Here is a 17,198-nt window from a genome sequence, read left to right on the forward strand (position 1 = left end):
ATGTGTTTTTAATACACACAACATCTCCTGGAGGCTGGCGCTGCCTTGAAGTGTTCGGCAGCATGTTGCAAGAGTCAAGTGGGATCTGGCTTACGTAGCCCCCACCCCTCATCCCTGTAGCCCCCCGGGCACGGCGATGCTCTGTGGTTGACTACAGGCTACAGCCGCCGTGAGAAGCTCTCCCCCAGGAAAGACTTGTTTACTTATTCATTTGCGCCTTCTTGTTTTCAATTCCGCAGACGGCGCGTGAATGGGAGCGTCGCTGGGAGGAAGGAACCCCCCAAAGCGTTACTATGATACAACACAAGCGTCTGGGTATGTGTGTATTTCCTGATGTATGCATGAGTGCATGGCGCTAGTGTTCTCTAAAGTGAAGTATTTTTCACTGAAATGAGTGTTTGATATAAGACCCAATTATTGATGACAATGGGCCCCATCCATCGACCCTGGGAGAAGACACAGGCAAGTGGGTTTTCCATATTGGGGTGGCTTCCTGCGAATAGTGCTCCCCAGAGCGGCCCCCTTGCTGATTTACCTCTTCTTATTGTTGCTCAGCCGCACGGCCATCGACGGCGCATCAGTCACTCAAGGCTGCAGGAATAACATTGGCATTCTCCTAAAACATGTGCAAGTGCTCGCCTCTAAAACCCTTCCACTTTGATTTGTACTTACAATTGTAGCACTAAATAGTCCCCAGCTTGAGCCACGTCGTCTTTCAAGCTAATCATAAAGTGTGCATTGACATTGACCATGCTCGCGGCTGCGCCATTCATTCAGGAAAACGGTGCTGTTTGCTCGTGACTAATAAGCGGCAGATAAGTGGCGCCGCACGCACGGTGATTTGTATTCGCCGCTTAATGTTGATGAGGCTTGATGGGAGGCCCAGATCGCACGTTTGTCAGCGAACATCTACAATCTGTTCCAGACGATCCGCCAGACATGGGATGCAACAACATCATAAATGACACCAGCATGTTGATATCATTAAAAAGTATTAGCGGGGAGTTTTAGCAGCTTGTAATTACCAGCGAACAAGACTGGGTCGATTAGAAAATGATTGCGTGAACACTCTTAAAGGGATACTTGACACCGAGACATTTTCAACAGTAAGAAGATCATATTTTGTCTATAATTAATGTGATAATAGTGATATTTTTCATGAACAATTAATACATTTAAAAAATAATTTTACCACTTACTGTCGACTGAAGATGACATCACCTGTGCTGAGGAAGTAGGTAACAACCAATCATGGCAATAATATGTTATATGTAATGTCACATGACATTCTAATTAATATTACATTTGTGGAATATGAGTTGTGAAGCAAAATCCATCCGTTTTTATCCATCTCAGGGGGCGGCCATTTTGCCACTTGCTGTCGACTGAAGATGACATCAATATTGCTCAGGGCTCAGGCAATGACCAATCACAGCTCACCTGTTTTCTGAAGCTGAGCTGTGATTGGTTGCAATATTAACTGGAATACCATATTCAGACCAGTGGGGATGCATAGAACATATTATTGTAAAATAAAAGTGGGGATTGACTTCCCCTTTAAGTACTGGTACACTTTATTTATATTACCTTGTTGAAAAATCTTTTTTGATCAATTTATCAAATAGTTTTGTTATATTCGAGAATCTGCACAATGCTTCTAAAAACTTGCAGGCCAGCATAAGCGGTAGCTTTTAAAGACCGAGCAAATTATCACTTGAAGTTTAAGAAGAAAGGAACCAAACCAAAATAGTTATTAATTTACTAATGTAATGTAAAGACAGTAATGATATACTTAGAAAGTGATTACTGAATAATACAACGACGTATTGTTGGAATTCTAGTTCACCTTCAGAGTCCGTGTGAGCCGAGTCAAGTGTCACACACACAAAAAATCTGATGATACTTAAAAATGGGAAAGGCATCAAATGGACCTTTTCTAACTCATCCCTGATTGATTTTTCATTTAAACAGTGTGATTCTTAAAGTGCCTAAAAATACAGTCATGGTGACTGTCATCCTCCATTTCCCCCAATTCTTCCATTTTGTTTTTTTAAACCTTCGACTTCCCTTCTTTTAACAACCTGTCCCCTTGGGGGCAGCAGTACAGCCAGAGTCTGAGAGGACTCTTGCTTACCTTGGGAATTAGCCTGCAAGACCCCAATGCTGTCATCAAACTGCATAGACTTGATGTTGAGCGATGCCAAGATGCATTCTTTATCCTGCAGCGAGACATCCTCGATATTGTTCTGATTGGCTGACAGTATTACGCACATGTCGCAGAGGTTGATGTTGACAGCCCTTAAATCTGCCCGACTTAATGGCGTACCCTTTGGGGTGAGGCGGGAACACAGAGGGAGGCAGAGCAAGAAAGAGAGAGAGAAACAAATTGAAGAAATGAGCAATAGCATTGTGCATCATCAGTCAGACCAGACCTAACGAGCGCAGAGTGTTGTGGATCAGAACAATTCTTCAATTAAATTGTAGGGCGTGCATGTGAATGGAGCATTAAGAAGCCACTGCTCCATCTGAGACACTCACAGGTAAGATGGAGACTTTGGGGAAGTTGTGTAGCGTCTCCCATTCTCGCCGCAGATAGTCCAGCGAGCCCACAAAAACGATGGGCTTGAGTTCATGATAATGGAAGTTGCTGGCTCTTAAAGGCATCACCAAGTTTCGCAGCCCCACTAAAGCGGACGTGACATCTCCAAATATACAGACCACCACATGGCCGCTCAGCACCGTCATGGAGGCTTCACTACGAGTCTACAGACACAAGAGGGACGGGGGGAAAGCACAGAAGAAATAATGAGATGACCAACTATCTGGTGCATGTGCTATGAATGGAAAAATTGGGAATTTAACATCAAAATAACAGTTTGATTACCGATTATATATCTAATGTCATACTCGGATTGTTGACCAAGAGCAGCTAACTCACAGTCAGTTGCTGATGAACGCAGTTTGTAAGACTTTAGGCAAGTTGGGTAAATATGAGAAGGACCTTAACTAAAAGCACTATAATTGTAATAAAATATGATATTGTAATTGGTAAAGCCGTGCAAATAAGAGTAGCTACATGATTTAAATAATATATATATATATATATATATATTTTTTTTTTAAAGGCTCTATTGGTACAAATTTACCTTCAAACCTTCAACAATAATTAAAATAAGTAAAATCAAGGATTATTGAGTTTGAAGGATAAAAAAAACATGTTTGAGTTGGCATTTATTTATTTAACTGCAGAAGTTATGAGTCTATTCGAGAGGAGGCACTTAACTGTATTCTAGAACATGTTTGACGGGCAATGTCACTTTCGTGTTCTATGTATGTGCTCATTTTGTTTTGCTTCCTATCAATAATGCAGTGCAGTTGGAGGGGGAATTCATTGTTGACTACTTATGTTTCCTCATCTGATAGATATACCTGCCTGTAAAATGTTGTAGTTTTAGTGTGTAGTAGTATGTAGTTATGCAAGATAGAAGGTAACAAAATGTCCCACAACATATGTATTGAAGTGAATGATGCACATGGCCTCCATTCCAGCAAACATTACTATTTGAGGAAATATGGTAGTTTTGTATTTTCTTCAATAATCACCAACTGTTGGTTAGTGTTTTTTTCAAATAGAATTGCAATTCATTATTTAAAATGAGCAGCACTTATTCCAAAGGCAAGCCCCTCAAAGTCAATAAATATCTACTGGTGAAGGTACATGAGGCAAATTATTGTGGTCTTTGTGACGACACAAATGATTGATGGGTCCACCTAAACGCTTGCAAACTGCCCAGTTGCAGAGACATCGCCTCAAAGGCATGCATGGACGACTGCAACACTGTTCACTTTAGCCTTTATGCAGATACTGTATATAAAGAAAACCATAAACTCACCTTGAAGCAGAGAGGCAGAGAAAGAAATGTCAATACATATTAGTATGTGATCGATGACTTGTGAAGGGAAACTCCTGAGGATACTTACTTTACAATAGTTTCTCAATATATGTTTTTTTTGTTTTTGTTTTTTTGGCTTCCATTTTAGAGCACATAGTGATAAAACTGAGCTTCACTCACCAGTATGACTTTTTCGATGTCTTTTGACGGGGACCAGTGAAACATTCCGGTGGAGTCATACCTCTTCACATTCATGTCCATGTTTTCCATTTGATCGTTGCCAGGTATTAGAAGAGGGTCGTGTCTACTGCAAAACAACAACAGATTCATGCAAAAACATTATGTAGAGGATTTGCATAACGTCTTCAAAACTATGCCTAAAACGTTCCATTTTAAACAAAAAAATTATCTAACACAAAATTGTTCCAAAACTTGGGGATACAAAAACAGAATGTTCCGATTTTACATCATTCACACGCATAAGAATTCAGTCAGATGGATTTAATCTCACTTCCTATGTTGCTCACAATCTCTGATCACTTTAAATGATTACTCAACAGGAAGTCAGACTCTTGCTCCACCCCTCACTAAGATTTGAAATCGGCGCTCAAAGTGGGTGTTGCGTTGGGTTGCGAATAGGGAGAGGGTTGGGCGTGGTTTGGCTGTGATTAACAACAGCAACTCGCTAAGAAGCCGTTTAAGGAGGCGTGTACGAGAATGAGCCGGTGGGTGGCGGGGGCGACTATGTCATGCGAAACAAGTGACGAAGTACGTATCGTTTTGTGTAATGAGAACAGCTACATTGTGTTTATCACAGTGTTTAACCTTAAGGTGGCACCAAACACACGTTTTTTTGCCCCAAATTTAAGCTTTAAACAAACATGTACTAAAATGTAAAAAAAATAATGACCAGGACATGTAGACAGCATTTGTAGACACCAGTTCATACAGTTTATCAGCAAAAAAAAAGTTGAATAATTGTTGAGTTATTCTTTAAATTGCATACAACAATCATCGTATTATAATTATTGAAAAGTATTAGGAGTGTTAGGCGAATTAATTGTAATTAATCGCAAGTTTTCATACTGTTGTTAACATAAAAGTGGAAAAAAAATTAAACTAATAGAAATATGGATGCATCTTTTAGCCATTGATACAGTATGTTCAAAATAATACATGAAATTGAGTTAAAATTAAAAATATGTTCTGTGCTGTAAAAACAAGTGTAATATTGATTCGTGGTGAGGTCACTTCTCTGCCACTATATGGCATAATTGTATTTGTAAGACGTTAGTGACAGCTCAGTGCATTTTATCGTTTTATATTAATAACTATCTAATCTTTAACATGAAATAAATTGTGAAATTCTGCATTTTTTTTTTAAAATTGTATATTCTCCACAAATATATGCATTATTATTAGATGTATTACTGCAAAATTTTGACGTGGCTGTGTCTGTTGTGTTGCGACTGGAATTCTCCCAGTACAGGCTTTCCGAGTAAGGGGTTAGGGTTAGGGGTCATTAATCGTGTATTAACAAAATTGGTGGTGTTAAAGGATCTTTATATTAACTCGCTAATTTCGACACCCCTAAAAACTATTGAAATTATTTTCACATTGTTTTTGCTTGACAGCAAAAACTATTTCAACAAATTTAGTAACACAGTTGTCATTATCCAGTACTACAGCACCAATGGCACACTTTTCCTAAAATGTCCTAAATGTTGTTTGTTGTTGCTAGTTTTGCAATACTTTAGTACTACTCTAGTATTACTTGTAATACTAGTATTACTACTAGAGACAAATTTATTGTGTGTTTGTACATGCTTGACTAATAAAAATGATTCTTATTCTGATGTTCTTGGTGGCTTGTAAGGGGGAAAACTGCTGTGATCTATTAATCAGTGTTCGATTCTTTATTTCTTTTGTTGCAATACTGCCTCGGCGACAGTGTTTCTCAGCGCAGACACGCAATTTCTGAGAGAATTGCAATTTCTACTTCTGGTCCTTGATGTCAAGTCATCAGGAAGCTCAAAGGCGCAGGCAGACGCTCGCTCGCAGCGGCAGCGAGACTTGAACGTTACAGACTGACACGGCGCACAACACAGCGCCAATTACCAGCTTTTAGCCTCTTTTTCCAGCTCCTGACGCCACGCCGTGCAAACAGTAAAAGGTGCCAACAGGCTCCCACTTTAAATATTTCAAGCCTTTGCCCAATCAAATTCCGCCTCCCCAACTGACGGCCATGAATGTTTCAGCAGCATGTCACGAGCAAGCGGGCTAATCCACAGCAGTGGGGCGTTGAGTTTTATCCAGTGTAACACTGACCATGAAAGGGCTCCTGTCAGTCCCGCTTTAACGCCGCTCCTGCTCTTGCGCTTATTCTACAAGACGTCTTCTCACAGTTGCTACAAAGGCAATGAGGACATTTTGATCCACAACACTGACTCGAGATATAGAGCAGAAACAAGCAGCACAGTTCTTCCACATAATAATACTCAAGCTTTTTTTTATTTACTGATTGAATTCAGGGTATTTGCAAGTTTAACACTTGGAAATCATCCAAGGAACATTTGGCGTCAATTAGTTTAGTAAATTTAGTTTTTAATTTTCTTGAATTTGATTAGGTTGAATTTGCAAGAGAATATTTATAGGTAAAAAAGTTTTGAATTCTCATCGGTCTTCGTTAAATTTGCCAAAAATGACAAAAAACAAGCCGCTAAAAAAAATGACGATTAAAAAAAAGTGTTCCCCAGCATACTCATAGATCCTAACCTGTTTTTTTTTTATTTTTATGAAAAAGGTATTGTCATTGTGCTCAGGTCAAAGTGTCATCTAATACAAAAGTATTCATTTGGTGCCATCTTGTGGTGTTTTGGCATCAAGGAACTATATTGAGGTGATTTGAGGCACTTCATGTAGTGCTTTGCCGCCATCTTGTAGCATCTATAAGCAATTTTAAAACATTTTTGGGAAGGGGAGTTAGTTGCGGATTTTTCATTATTTGTGGCAAAGATCGGTCCCTATCGCTCTCAAATAGCCGGTGAATACAATTATTTATGTTAAGATTTAAATTTGGACAATTTGATATACATTTTTCTTTAAAATGATCTGTCATTTTTTTAATTAGAGGCAGCACGGAGGCTGACTGGTTAGCACGTTTGCCTCCCAGCGCAGAGGACGTGAGATCGAGTCCAGGCTTTGGCTTTCCTGGGTGGAGTTTGCATGTTCTCCCCGTGCCTTTGTCGGTTTCCTCCCACATTCGGAAAAACATGATGTGTTTGTGAGTGTGTATGGTGGTTGTTCATATTCATTTCAACAAATTTAGTAACAAGTACTAAGATGTATTGGGTTAAGAGCTCAGTATAATTAAATAAAGTTAAATAGAAAAAGTTAATACAATTACTATTTGTTTCATATTGGTAATTATTTCATATTATTAATATTTTAATATTATTTACTAAATAGGCAATGGCTATGACTTAATTACAATAACTACATCTTACTACATTACCATAACAAACTTTATAATTACATTTAGTAAGAGTTACTTAATATTTTCCTACATGTAATCTTTATGTGGCATGTAAATGTTACTTAATTCTGGTGAGTGTAATATACTTGATATTGAGCAGTAGAATTTACTTAACTGAAGTGATTTATTTAGTAAGTAAATCTTACAAGTTGGTGTTTACAGTGATTGTGCAGTATTTATAGCAATTTCATAGACTAATGATGCTATTTATATAGTTGCGGTAGAGAGTTGGGAGGGGTGCAAAATATTTTCTTCCTCTTGAGGGGGCGTAACAAAAAATAATTGAGTAGCACTGGGATAGTGGTATGTATGTAAAATGAAGTTGGCATGCATGTGTGTATCTGTCATAAGGTAAATCAATAATAAAGGGTTAAAATCTCCCAAACACAATGAATATTTGATCATGTATATTTCAGGCTCAATTCATTCAGTATTCATCTGTATGTATTGAAGCCAATGGGGAAGTGAAGACAGATACATTTGAAACATATAGGGAAAAACAGCTCGGGAATTTGACATACATCTCTCTCAAATCATCACTCTCTCTATCCTCCATCAGCGCTGTCATTCACTGACAAGGCTTTGATGGCGATGCCGCCTTCACTTTACATTTGGGCTTCAGACAAATAGCAGAAAAATAAGGGGGAAAAAACTATCAATTAGCCACCGTCCTCTCTGCTTCCCTCTATCAGTTAGTGCAGGTGATAATAACACTGACAGCATTTAGTGTTTTTACACTCAGCCTAAATCTTTCATTCGGAGCCGCGTGTTCCGCCAATCAACCTCCGCCGCGGCGCCGCCGTCACTTCAATCTGCTCGGCATCGCTCGCCTCCTCACTGGGGCCGACTGGCGCATGCCTCCACCTCCCTCTCTTCGCTCGCTCTCTTCCTGTGTGTCAAGACAGCTATCTTTCACGCAGCTGTCAGCGCCGTGACTGGCAGCCTGTCACTGACGCCGCACACCTCCTCATCCTCCCCTCTGCCTTCTCCCTGCCTTGGCTTGAACCTTCTGCCAGGCTCAGGCAGAGCAGACAGCGGTGCCACGCCCAGGGGATATCGCTTCTCGATGACACCGTTTTTGCCATTTGGATGTGCGGCGTCACTCACAGGCCCGTCACAAAGGTTGGCGAAGACGCTGTTAATGCAGCGGTGACAAATGCACACCTCGTTAGTGAGGTGAGGCTTGGGATAGGCTGCTGGGAAATGAATAACAGCGACATGGCCAGGTCAACTCATATGTGACGAATTGATGTTTTTGAATATGATTGGCAGGTGAGACGTATCCAATCCATCCATCAATTTTCTATACCACTACTTTAAATTAGGACTTGTGCCAAAGAGGTTCAGTGTTCAGAAAGTTTTGATGATAAAGTTACGATAAACTAAAACTGCAAGATTCTTATGAGGGATATTCCATACCACTTTTTTTCAGACTGATAGCAATACGAATACTCAACTCTTGAGCATTCACCGATACCAATAAAAAGTACCGATACCACCAGTACTTTGATCCATAAAATAATTGGAAATAATTTTAAAGAAAGACCGACATATCCCAATATAGCATTTTGCTTAAAATTGCATTAAATTAATGGCAATTTTCAAATAGTTATTAATTGTAAAACAGCCACAGGAGGGCAGCCGATACTGATTGGTATTGAACTAATACCGATATTGGGTATCAGTACTGCTTATAAATGTTTGAAACTCATGAAAGTTTGCATGTGGGCTGTTCAGGTTTGACAAGGAAAAGTGCTTGAATTTTGTGCTTTTGGACTTGAAAAGATCCGTAGAAAAGCACCCAAGTATTTGTGGGTGAGAAAACTACTTGAGTTTTGGACAGAGTGCTAACAATTCAAATCAGTCTATTACATTGGGAAAGAGATGGAATGTGCTTGAGTGTTCATGTTTTGTACGTTTGAATGCTCCTGTAGAGTTTTTATTGTTAGTGCTAGAATTGTCATGTTGCGCTTGGTATGTGTGAAAATGTATTTAATTTTGGACAGCGTTTAGACATCCTACCATGTTACTTTTAATGTTTTGTATGCTCATGTTGTGTTTTTTGTTTTTGTTTTGACAGTTACTTAAAGTTTATGTTATGTTTTTAGATTGAAAAAGTGTTTCATGTGCTGTGTTTTTAGCTCTAAAAATTGCTTGGTGTTTAGAAAAAATGCCTGAAATTTGAAGTGTTCTATTATTCTTCAACAAACTATCCCCATGTTCCCATTGCCAAATCCAAATCTATTTTTTGTTTTATTCCGATTATATCGAGATAGAGTTCATCTGGTCAGAAGAGCAGACAAGCACATCTTCATACCGGGCATAGCAACTATGCATATAGTTCATAGTATAGCACTCACATTGATGCAGATGCAGAAAATCCAAACTATTCACTTTCAAATGGGAGCTAGGACATAAAAGCTTCAGGATCCGTATTAGGTTCCAAATCTGATCCACTTGCAGTATGAATAAGTCTGATGAGACTGATCCAAATTAAGATTGTCTGGCCTTAGAGAAGTATGGTATCATTCTTTTTGCCCTAAGTCCTTGTGTTATTAATCCATTTTGATTGTTTTTCAGTATTTCACGGGGGAAGAATTTATATAGGACAAGTATTTCCTTTATAGTAGGCCCCCACCCCATGAATGGCTTCCCCCTCCCTCCGTTCTTCGGCATGTATTTCAAACAGTTGAGTTATTCCAGTGCACCACTCTGCAGTCACAAACTGGGGATGGGTTTGCCGTTCCCCCAATGCCTCCCTGGCAGACTACGAAGGCAGCCTGGCGCTTTGAAAATTTTCCCCATCATGCAAACTGACAAAGGCGTGCTTTTCAAAAGCCCACAGCCAATCTGTTGATCATTATTTATTTACAAAGGCCTCCGGGCGGCGAGTCCTGTAAAAACCATACTCGCTACGTATGCTGGCCCTCTCGCTGCTTCGCACCACCACTCCCTCCTCTTTCCTTGCTTGTAGAATAAAGCATCCCTAAGGCTACCTCAAACAATCACTTTTCATTGTGCATAAAACCCACCTTGTAAAGCACAACTGTTTAATATAAATGCCGTTGTATGTTGACAGGGGCAGCTGAGGGAAAGGGGGGTGATTGGGCTGTGATGGGTAATTTGATGTTGTGCTGTGGGCTAAGACTCGGAGAAAACATCTACACCTATAACAGAGGACCTGTCATGGCAGTACCCAAGAGCCTTCAGAACACCGAACATCCCTAAAGCAGAGAAAACTTTAACGCTGCTTTGAAGCCGCTTCCAAACTGAGAAAGTAACTTGCGCAAATGATTATCGCTGCAAGATCAAAGCCAAGAGGCATATCATATATTACGTGGCAAAAGAGGACCATCTTTAAAGCCAAAAAGGAAGAGGAATAAAAGGGTTTAGTGCTGAAATTTAGGCAAACGAAACAAACTTGGCTGGAAAGCTGCCAGGCTAAACTTGTTTTTGTAGCAGACTTCTCCCTCTGAGCAAGGGCATCTCAAACGATACTGTTGACTGAAGGCTACAACTCTTGTGTTTGCCTAATGGTTTTGGCAAGTGCGGCGGCTTATTAAGTGCTTGTTTAATGGAGAACTGAGGGGGAGGCCCACAAGTACGCTAGATAAAAACAGACACACACACAAAAAAAAAAAAAAAACATATAGATGTGGATGCTGCCTAAGGGAGGAAGACCACTTGCTCCAAACTCAAATGTAAGAAAAATGAAGTGCAAATTAATATAAAGTAGGGTATAACTTGTATAACAATGTCTGTTGTTGTAGGACCTTACCCAAGTAGTGTAAAACTTTATTTTTATCGTTAGAGAAGTGTCTTTAAAATATATATTGATGATCTTGCACGTATTTGGCAAGTGTCCCTATGGTTAGAAATGTGGTAAAAATAAATGATTGTCTGTTAGACCGGGGGGCATTTATTTACTTAGCTGCTATTAGTAAGGACACAATATTATACAGATTTTTTCCATCAATAACGTAAAACATTTTTTAAGAGTGAAAACAAAATGAAAAGGACTACTGGAACTATTCTGTGGCATTGTTATATAAACAATGACACGCAGTCTACTTGATCGTCACTCACAATTGCCAACTCCACATAACGGAAGATCAATTAAATCTATTTAAATCTTACTTTAATTCATCTGAAAGGCATGCTTCAATAGGTGCTGCTGTTTGGGCAAGCAACAAACAAATGGGCTCTGCAGTTAACGTTTGAAGAATTGTGTGTTTGAATGATAATATCAATACATTGAAGGTATTACACTTTGACTGCTTACAACATGCAGCATCATTTTGCAAGGAGGTTCTATTTGAGAGAGGTTTTTATTTGTCTAAAATTGTACCACATCCTGTCAAAAGTCAGACCTTCAGAATAAAAGTATACAGTATAATAACAGTTTCAACAAACAAAATAGTTTGTGTAAATAAATAAACAACACCATACGGTTAAATAAATGATAAGAAACTAATAATATAATTGTTTGCTTTTATTTTGAAGGATCGGTTTTTAACAAGATGTTACACTGATGTTTCTCCAACTTGTCACCGTGCAGATCGGGAGGCTTGTAAATGGCACTTCCATTGTGGAATATTCATTGCTGTTTGTTGAATCATTTTTATATAACACAACAGAACATTTAAAATTCCAGATATTTAACAAAGAATAGGGGTGGGGAGACTATGGAATTCAATAAAGAACAAGGAAATAAGAGTATTCAATACAGGTAAAGGTGAGGATAGCTTTTCATTTACCGTTTTAAGTCAGCCGTCATTAATATTTATTTCACAATAAAGCTGTAGTTATTCTGTTTAAAAAGTATTTTGATTAATATTTTTGGTTGTCTGGAACAGATTAATTGGAATTACATTATTTCATATGGGATATATTGCGTTGAATTTCATTTGAATTGATTTGAGTCAGACATTTTGGAACATATTGATCACGAAAACTGAGATACCACTCTGGATTTTATTTATTTTTAGAAGGAAAATTTACACCATTTGACTGTGATTCTGAGCATTGTTATGTATGTAAATGCAGACTTTAGTATTGGGTCTTAATCAATTGTCCAGAGTGTATTTGGCAGTTGTACTTAATAAATACTGACAAATGTGTCAAATGTCTTAAACCACACATCTCTCACCTCACACTCATTAAGACACAGCCCGCATCGCTATGAGTGTTCCTGTCCTGTTAGATCTTCGCCACTGCGGCCTCTCTGTGTTTTTCCGCGCTGTCACCAGGCTAACCTCTGCCTTGTAGCACGAATACCTTATTCCCTTTTATCTTTCAAAATCAATTAAGAGCAATTTAATAGCACAGGACAGGATAAAAGGAAGTTAATATTTGAATTTGAACTTGACTGTGGCAATACAACACGCATATGGCCGTTAAGTAGAAGAAAAAGTACTCACAGGGGTTCCCACAATAGAGAGGTAGCCTCGGGGCAAAGTAACTATGCAGGTCCTTCTGATTGGCCGCCAGTGTCATTAGTGTCAGCATTGTTTAAGGACTACATGTAGACCTGACCGGAGGAGGTAACAGCTGGGACTTTAAAGGCAGCCAAGGGGGGCTCGTGCATTTCAAACGACTCCTTGCTGGCGTCTTTTTGTGACAGAAACATTATTTCGGCTCTGTCATTAACAACTGACAGCATGTCAAGCTAAACAGCCTCAGCCTATCACAACCTTACCCCCCCCCCCTTTCCCTAACAGCCATCCCAACGCCCACAATCAGCAGCATCCCCTCTGAAGTGTCTGCTGTCTCTCCATCCCTCCTTCCACTCCCCTGCATCTGTCTTCCTCCCCGTTTGAAGGCGGTGAGGTGAACGCCAGCGTCTCTTACCTCATCATTTTGGGAGAGCAGTTGGGCGAGTTCCGCATCCCTCCGTTGCGCTGCTTTTTTTTGGGCGAGAGCGTTGACGGATGCTCGTCTTCGACTGCAAACACACGCACACAGTGTCAGAACAGAGACAGAGACGGATGGGGAAGTGAGCTGGACCTGACATGAAAATAAACAAATAAATCGTCAACACTCAATTGTAGCAAACACAACAAAAGTGAACAGAAACAAAGGGTAAATTAATAACTTGAAGAAAATCAAGATAGATTATTAGTAATGGGGGAATCTTTAAGGCAGGAGACAACCTCGGAGAAAAACCAATTGATGACCTGAAAATGACCAAGGGACGTGAGGGCCTTCAGTTGTTTTGCATTACTACAATCTTTACATACACTTGGCCAGGTGCTTTTGGACCTCTAGCAGTCTGCATCAGAGTGACCATGCCTACCTACGCCATTTATTGCCATGTGATGGTAGAGATTGTCATTGTCAGTGGGTCGTGGGCAAAAGCAATGACAATGAGATACAGTATATAGAGGTTATGGAGATGGATCTTATGGTGGTTCTTTTTGGGGACTCTTGCTAAAAAAGCCTATCCGGCCCATTATTCCAGTTCTAGCGCAGAAAATGGCTCTTCTACTGGTCTACCTCCATGCCAAGAGAACACTCCACACGCATTATGAAGGACACGCTAACGGGGGGATGAATTAGTGGGCTAGACATGTCAGAAGCGGCTAGTAAGGACAAATAACCCTCCAGCAGACGAAGGTCAGGACTAGCTTGGAAATTAATGATCCGTGTAAGATTAAATATTCAATTTTGGGGGTTTGACACTTTGGTCGTAAGCACTTTGCAAGAAATACCCAGACTGAAAGGACAAGGAAGAGAAGCCGGAGTAAGGTCGGGCCCACTAGTCTGAGCTTCACTACTGTCTGCATTTAAGAGCTTCCACGAGACTCTTCTGGCTGCACCACTGCACACCTGTATTAGTCCTTTGGTTAGAATTCAATAACACCACCAATCAGAGGACACAAAGAAAGCCTGGCGATTCCAAACAGATGGAATTTAAAACCATATTAGACAGGCTACAGAGTCTAAAAGTTATCTATTAGAGATCGACCAATGTGTTTTTTGATGGCCGATGCCGATTAATAGTAGTCAAGAGGCCAATAACCGATATTTCAAGCCAATATTAATTTCAGTAATTAAAAATAAAAGGAAATTATTGGTGATGATTGATAAAGCAATACAAACTAACTTTGTTGAAATGTATTTAAGCATATTTTAATTGAACAACTTCAGATTTGCAAAATGTTGAGTTGTTTTTTTTAGACGATAGACATCTTTGTTTAAAAATTCTAACAAGTTCAAGGACATCAGCATGTCATAAAAAGTTTAATGAAAACTTAATCACGTGAATTTCTCCCTGTAGTTTTCCACAATAAATAAAGTTGTTCAAAATTTCAAAATAACCGAAATGTTAAACTTTCACTTATTGTATCTTAGTTTTAATTTCAAACAAAAACTAAATTTGCAGTGTCATCAGAATATCTTAATAAGTCAACAAGAAAAAGAAATAATACCTGAAGTTAACACAGTTTTAAATTGATCTCCAATCGGCCTTCAGATTTAATTTTTATTTTTTTAATGGCCGATGCTGATGTTCGGCATTTTCGGGAATATTGGCAACGATAATCAATCTATCCCTATTATCTATTTTTACTTACTTTGTGTCATCTGTTACTGCTAATTCCACATCAACTTTTCACTTGTTAACCATCTATGTAGTGTAGCTGAACCACACAAAACCATACCAGCCCAGCATAGAGAACATACTAAGGATGGGCAGGATAAACAACATTGTGTGGTCGCAATGGATTCCCACTAGTTCCCACTAATTCAGACCCGACTAGTTTGCTGCCTAAACGGGGTGAAACAGATAATGAACAGGAAGATTGAAATAGTTTGTCTTGGACCATTCTGAACTGGAATCTGCAACACAAAGTGAATGGAGTGAAGTTCTCCAAGCTGGCAAAGTTTTCATCTTGCTATGTTTGCATCCCCTCTACCTCATCTATGGACTTACTTATTTTGGCTTGTGTGTTTGAATATACAGTATATAAAAAGGTTCAGCTCTGAGCCTAAGGCCAAACTTTTGTTTTCCAATTTTCCTTTGTGCCAATCCGATTGTTTTCTTAAATGTAAACAACGTAAGAATATTTATTTTAATGTGAGAAAAATCTGAAAAATCAACAACAAAAAATTCTTAATTTTCCCAAACAAGAATAGCTCGTCGACTGCCCATCCCTAGCACATAGTAAGTAGAAAAATGTAATATTTCAACACCCAAAGCTCAATCTCCAAGCTACGGGCTACTCACAACCCCTCAGCCTGATTGCTGCTAAGACGGCACTGGCAGGCAAATCCGTGCAAAGAAGCGAGGAGCACAAGAGAAGCAGTTCCGGCAGAGTCAACCATCATGCAGCAAACAGCACAGGCAGGCTACTGACTGATGCATCCCGCTAAGGGGGCAACCTACAGTGGCTACTGTGACTGTGCAGCATGGCATTACTGGGGTGGTAGCGGTATTTCACCGGCAGACTGCGGGCCCGGTTCAGCCGACTCTCCGCCAGGGATCTGGCGTCTTCTGGCACCGAGATACTGAGGCGCAGTTTGGAATGGCGAGTTGCAGGCGCCGGCCCCGTGGGAAGCAGACTTCCTTTACGGTTATTAACAAGGGGGATGTTGATGGCGCCTGGCTTAACCGAGGCGTCCTGGTTGCTTTGCAGGGCGTTGGGCGAGAAAGCGTTTGGGGTGATGGCGGTGGAAGGGCAGCCGCTGGTTTTAACGGATCGGTTTTGAAAAGACGGTCTAACGTCATCCGTTACTGTCAAACAATGAAGAATACAAAGTGTAAGGATGCTTTTAGATAAGCAATTATAAATGAACATATTGACATTATTTATTCATTTAATCACATTGTCTTATCTGGGATTTCAGAGAAAAGTCAATGACTAAGAAAGAAAAAAGACAGTTTAAATATCTGACAAGGCTCATGTCGTTGTGCATACAGTAAGAATAAAGAATAGCTTAGCTGACGTACAGGGTATTTTTAAAAGCTAAAATAAGCAGACAATAAAAGCACAATCATTTCTTTGTTATTTCCTATTCCTTTTCGTCTTGTCATCCGCCCACAAGTAACGACATTTACTTTTGCATTTGTGACAAACATGAATTAATTACAAGGGCCTCGCTGGAACAAAGCACAGGAGAAACGCAGCTTGGCTGAAGCCATTCAAATCCCTTCTCATGTTTTGTCATGTTATCACACACGTGAACTAATCATTTAAAAGTATTGGGAAGGGACCATTTTGGATCAAAATTTAACTCATTCATTGCCAGCCATTTTCACTGAAGCAACCCCTTTCACTCACGACAGTTTTACTGGAAATTGACTGATTTTGCAAGGCCCACAGAATATTGTGTTCTATTGCTATAAAAACATGGAACATACCAAAATAAAGATTAAAGTTTCCTCTTTCATCAGGAAAAAAAGTATATTTGTATCTGTTTCCGTTTTGCAGCAATTAGCATTAGAATATAGCTAAGTTTCATCATTATTCACAAATCTGTGTGGGAAAAGAGCTTTTTTTGCTAAAAGGCCCTGGTGGCTATATAATACTCTGCTACCACCTGCTGGCCATTTTTCGTCATAACTACCAATGCTTTAAGCAACCTCTTTAGGTCAGAGGCTTCATCAAAGCCTTCAGTATGCTCTATCATAAAATAAACTCATAAAAATGTATAAATACGTTTTTGGGACCATGGTAATATTTAAAATAGAATGTTTTTATATGTTTTTGGGAGCAAATTAGTTAATATGGCAATAAATTGTCACATACTCAATACACGATTGCATGTAT

The 17,198-nt window shown here is 39.4% G+C and overlaps 1 protein-coding gene across 19 annotated transcripts in view; it reads right to left on the bottom strand.

Moving 5' to 3' along the window:
• kcnma1a (potassium large conductance calcium-activated channel, subfamily M, alpha member 1a) overlaps nucleotides 1-17,198 on the bottom strand; it is a 181,974-nt gene that overhangs the window by 24,350 nt on the left and 140,426 nt on the right. For 18 of the 19 annotated variants that reach the window (XM_077581858.1, XM_077581859.1, XM_077581862.1 and 15 more), the window contains 4 exons: nucleotides 13,279-13,372; nucleotides 4,074-4,200; nucleotides 2,539-2,763; nucleotides 2,135-2,327 (listed from right to left, as the gene is read on the bottom strand). In XM_077581858.1, coding sequence (XP_077437984.1) covers nucleotides 2,135-2,327; nucleotides 2,539-2,763; nucleotides 4,074-4,200; nucleotides 13,279-13,372 — 639 coding nt within the window. Of the gene's footprint in view, nucleotides 1-2,134; nucleotides 2,328-2,538; nucleotides 2,764-4,073; nucleotides 4,201-13,278; nucleotides 13,373-15,814; nucleotides 16,163-17,198 lie in introns of all 19 variants that reach the window. The other variant, XM_077581869.1, reaches the window with a different exon arrangement.

This window comes from Vanacampus margaritifer, chromosome 12 (genome assembly GCF_051991255.1).
Source record: "Vanacampus margaritifer isolate UIUO_Vmar chromosome 12, RoL_Vmar_1.0, whole genome shotgun sequence".
NCBI classification, from domain to species: Eukaryota; Metazoa; Chordata; class Actinopteri; order Syngnathiformes; family Syngnathidae; genus Vanacampus; species Vanacampus margaritifer.